The sequence below is a fragment of the Aptenodytes forsteri genome, unplaced genomic scaffold (genome assembly GCF_000699145.1).
Source record: "Aptenodytes forsteri isolate BGI_AS27 unplaced genomic scaffold, ASM69914v1 Scaffold180, whole genome shotgun sequence".
In the NCBI taxonomy this organism is placed as follows: Eukaryota; Metazoa; Chordata; class Aves; order Sphenisciformes; family Spheniscidae; genus Aptenodytes; species Aptenodytes forsteri.
The window spans coordinates 317,172-320,804 of record NW_008795486.1 but is presented as its reverse complement, the minus strand read 5'-3'; the positions used below and the strand labels follow the sequence as shown (position 1 = coordinate 320,804).

Genomic DNA, 3,633 nt, shown 5'->3' with positions numbered 1-3,633 from the left:
GGGGGGATGTCACTGCCTTTGAGCATACTGCAAAAAGCAAGAACAGGCAGGCAGTGTATTTTGTACATAAAAAGACAGAAAAATGCAGTTAAGTTAGCTAAAACTAATTGCAGCACATTGAAAGCCTACCTTACACTATGACGTAATACTGAGCTGTAAACAAGCTAATATGCAAGTGTTAGAATAAAGGCATCTCTCTAGTCTCAGAAATCAAACACTGTGGGTCTACAGCTACTTCATATTAAAATGTCTGTGGAATACTGGTTTCTTCTTTAAAGCAGTCTGCACAATGGCACATTAAAAACACTACTCTAAGTTATGAATGCCTTCCTTTATAAAAAAAATAACAGTGCACCGTTTCTGACTTTTAAAGTCAGCTGTTAGGGAAACAAAGAGCTGTCTCAGAAGTACCTACACCCAAGAGCTACTGACATAGTATGTTACATTCTTCCATGTCACCAATGTATGGAAGTAGCTCACTATACTCAGCTAAACTTCAAGTTTGAGACGCTGGGGAATCATTTAGTAGCAAAGGCACTGTAACAAGTTTAACTGTTACTTTCATTATGCATCAGGCTGTTAAAAGTAATCATACATGGAAGCACCGTAATCTAATAAGGAAGCCTACTTCAAACTACAGCACAGAATTAGAAGCTTAGCAGCGTACCCTGCTTCAAATATAAGCTACTCAGGTGTGACATTTTAAGAACCATGACTTAAATATGGTTGGAATATTTAAGTCTTCGCTGCTGGAAATGTTTATTATGTCAAGGTATCTAGCGCATATTCCAATAACCACAAGAGGGAATCCCAGACTTGAATGTATTTTGTTTTCAGGCGGTCTATACAGTACCCCCTAGCAAGAAAGATGCCCACATGACACTAACCAAAAGACGGGGAAGCGCCGCATAATCACCAGAACACAGAATAACACTAACTCTGAGCTCATCAGCATAATATTAAAGACTTCATTACAGAATTCCCGCTGTTCCTTCAAATAATGTAGGAAAGCTATTGTTGGAAATGTGTGGCTCTTTTTTATTAGTTTCCTAAAAGATTTCAAGTTTAAAATCGTATCTGGCAATTGAACCCCAAGTCACAAACTTGTGCAAAAATTTGTTTAAAAAAAAAACAACCTTGTATACAAAATGGGTCTTGGAAACAAATTCTGCACTATACAATGGTAAATAAAAAGACAAATACATATTTCACACTTTTTATTTACAAATTTTATAATACCAGTCACACATTTCAGAACCATTTATTAAATTGTAAAGCAGACCACTCAAGTTTTACACTAAACAAACTGTCTCCAGGCAACACTTTTTAAAAGTGGCTTAGTAAAGGAGATCACTTTCCCAGAAACAACTAAAAACTTGCCTTCAATAAACCACAGTCACAAACAGTAACTAGGCAAAACTAACCATTGATACAGGATTTAAGACATCTTAAAAAAAAAAAACCACACTTCAGGGCAGGCTCTGAATCACCCAGAAATGAAAAAAAAAAATTTGACAGCATTGATATTTATCACAAATCATTTTATACACATCCACTGCCCTTTAGGAGATATAATGGTGAGATCTATTAGATTATGAGGTCACCTCCCCAAGGAATGGCAAAACTCAGCCACTGGCAGCATTTAAAACTAGACTGGAAGAGGTCTGTGGAACACTAAAAAGCCATCCTGCATTGATAGAAAGATAGATTAAATAACTTAAGAGATCCTTCCCTCCCCATCATTAGAAAGTACAATTCTCACCATTATAAACCACGATTTAAAGCCAAAGGAAAAAAGCCTTTGAACACCTGAGATCAGAGGGAGCAAGGGAAACAACGGGGGAGGGGTGACTGGCACGAATAGGGGGGGATTGAAAGAACAACCCTTTTCTTACAAAATGCTCTTGTTAAAAAGGTGCTATAAACCCCCATCCATGTGCTGTGGCTGACTGATGTCAGCAACTGCCTGGGCTGGGCTCAGAGGGAGCCTCCTCTTTCCCTTCTTTTTATATCATGTGCCTTTCAGACGCCATGTTAGGATCCTACAGGCTGCTGCAGTTTCTACAGTCAGGGAGAATTTCTTCTTCCCCATCCTCAACCAATAAACTTCTCTAGCCAAACTAAATTAAATATGCACACAACACTAGCATTACTCAGGGCACAGATCACCTGAAATCCAAACAATTATCCCAGGCCCACAGAATTTTCTCTAATCAGGCAGAGCAAAACAACCCCCATCACCACCACACACGCTTCTCTATCCGGAGCAGATGATCACCTTTCACCCACAAACTTTTCTATAAGATAAGGGTGCCCACCCCCCCAAAATTAATATCTCACAGGGACCGCACTGGGAAAATAGCCTTAACTGATACTTAAAAGTCATTATATTTAGCCCTTCAGAAGTGGACAATTTGCGTGCTATAAACTTAATCTTATTTTCATTCCTTTAAACTACACCCCCCCCCAAAAAAAAAAAAACAACAACCCTCCGCAAAATCTCCCAGTCAGGCCCTCTCTAATGATCGCAATATTCATCTACTATCGAAATCGCTAAATACAAGGGTTTAGACACCAGATTCGAGACACTGAATACTGGCTCCATGTAGGGGGAAAACCCAGCTACAAGGGCGAGGTGCTGCTGCCCAGTCACTGCCAGGCCGCCATGTTGTGTCTGATATTTACACGGGGCTTAAATCGCGAGCCACGCTGCCCTCCCAGAGCTTTTGGTGGGGCAAGTCCCAAACCCTCCCCTACTACGAACAGGGGGTGGTGTGGGGGCTGTTCCCCTCCCTCGAGTCCCCTGCTCCCTATGGGGTTGAGGGTAGAAGCAGCAGCCTTAAGCTTAGTGATGAAAGGAGGAGCCGCCAACGTCTTGCCCCGTGCTCCCTGATCCCATCTGAGCCACGCTTCCCTCACAGCGACCCCAGGCTCCTGGCCCTCTCCCCACTGCCCCGGCCGGGGCGCTCCTCACCCCCACCCCGAGTCCGGTCCCCGGTCCCCTGAACCCTCCTGCCCCCCCCTCCCCTGAACCCTCCTGCCTCCCCCCCCCCCGAGCCTCCCTCTCGTTTCCCGTCTCTCCCTCTCGCCCCGTTTCCCGTCTCTCAGGCCCTCTCACCTCCCCGCTTCCTTCTCTCTCCCTATCACCTCTACCCTCCTCCTCCTGTCCCCCCTCAGCCCGCCGCTGCCCGGCTCCGCCCGCGCCCCTCAGCAGGCCATCTACCCCACGCCCTTCCTCCGAGACCCCGAGGCCGCCCTAGCCCGCTGCCCCGGCCGGTCCCCCCAGCAGTATAGGTAGGAGTAGTAGTCGGTGGAATATAAAAACCTTGGCGATTTGCGCCTCGATCAGGGAGACGATGTCCTTGGCGAAGGGCACGTTCTCCTCAGCCAGGATGGTCAGCATGTTGATGTGCGGCTTGCTGTTGAACGTCAGGTCCTCCAGCGACGACTGGTAATCGCGGCACGCGTCCTCCCGGGCCTCGCTGCTACCAGCGCTGCTCTCCGGGGCCGACATGCTTCTCCGACCGGGGCCCGCACCAGGACCCGACCCACCGACCGAAAGCCCCCTCCCCGCGATCCCCTGCCGCCGCCGCCGCCGAGCGATGCCGCCCCCCCCGCCGCTGCCGCTGGGCT

The 3,633-nt window shown here is 46.9% G+C and overlaps 1 protein-coding gene across 2 annotated transcripts in view; it reads right to left on the bottom strand.

Annotated features, from left to right (window-relative positions):
* The window catches only part of PCF11 (PCF11 cleavage and polyadenylation factor subunit), a 19,834-nt gene extending 16,271 nt beyond the window's left edge, over positions 1-3,563 (bottom strand). For both annotated transcript variants that reach the window (XM_009281316.1, XM_009281317.1), the window contains exon 1: positions 3,326-3,563. In XM_009281316.1, the coding sequence (XP_009279591.1) occupies positions 3,326-3,514 (189 nt within the window). In that variant the 5' untranslated portion in view covers positions 3,515-3,563. The remainder of the gene's footprint in view (positions 1-3,325) is intronic.
* Between the last annotated feature and the right edge of the window lie 70 nt (positions 3,564-3,633).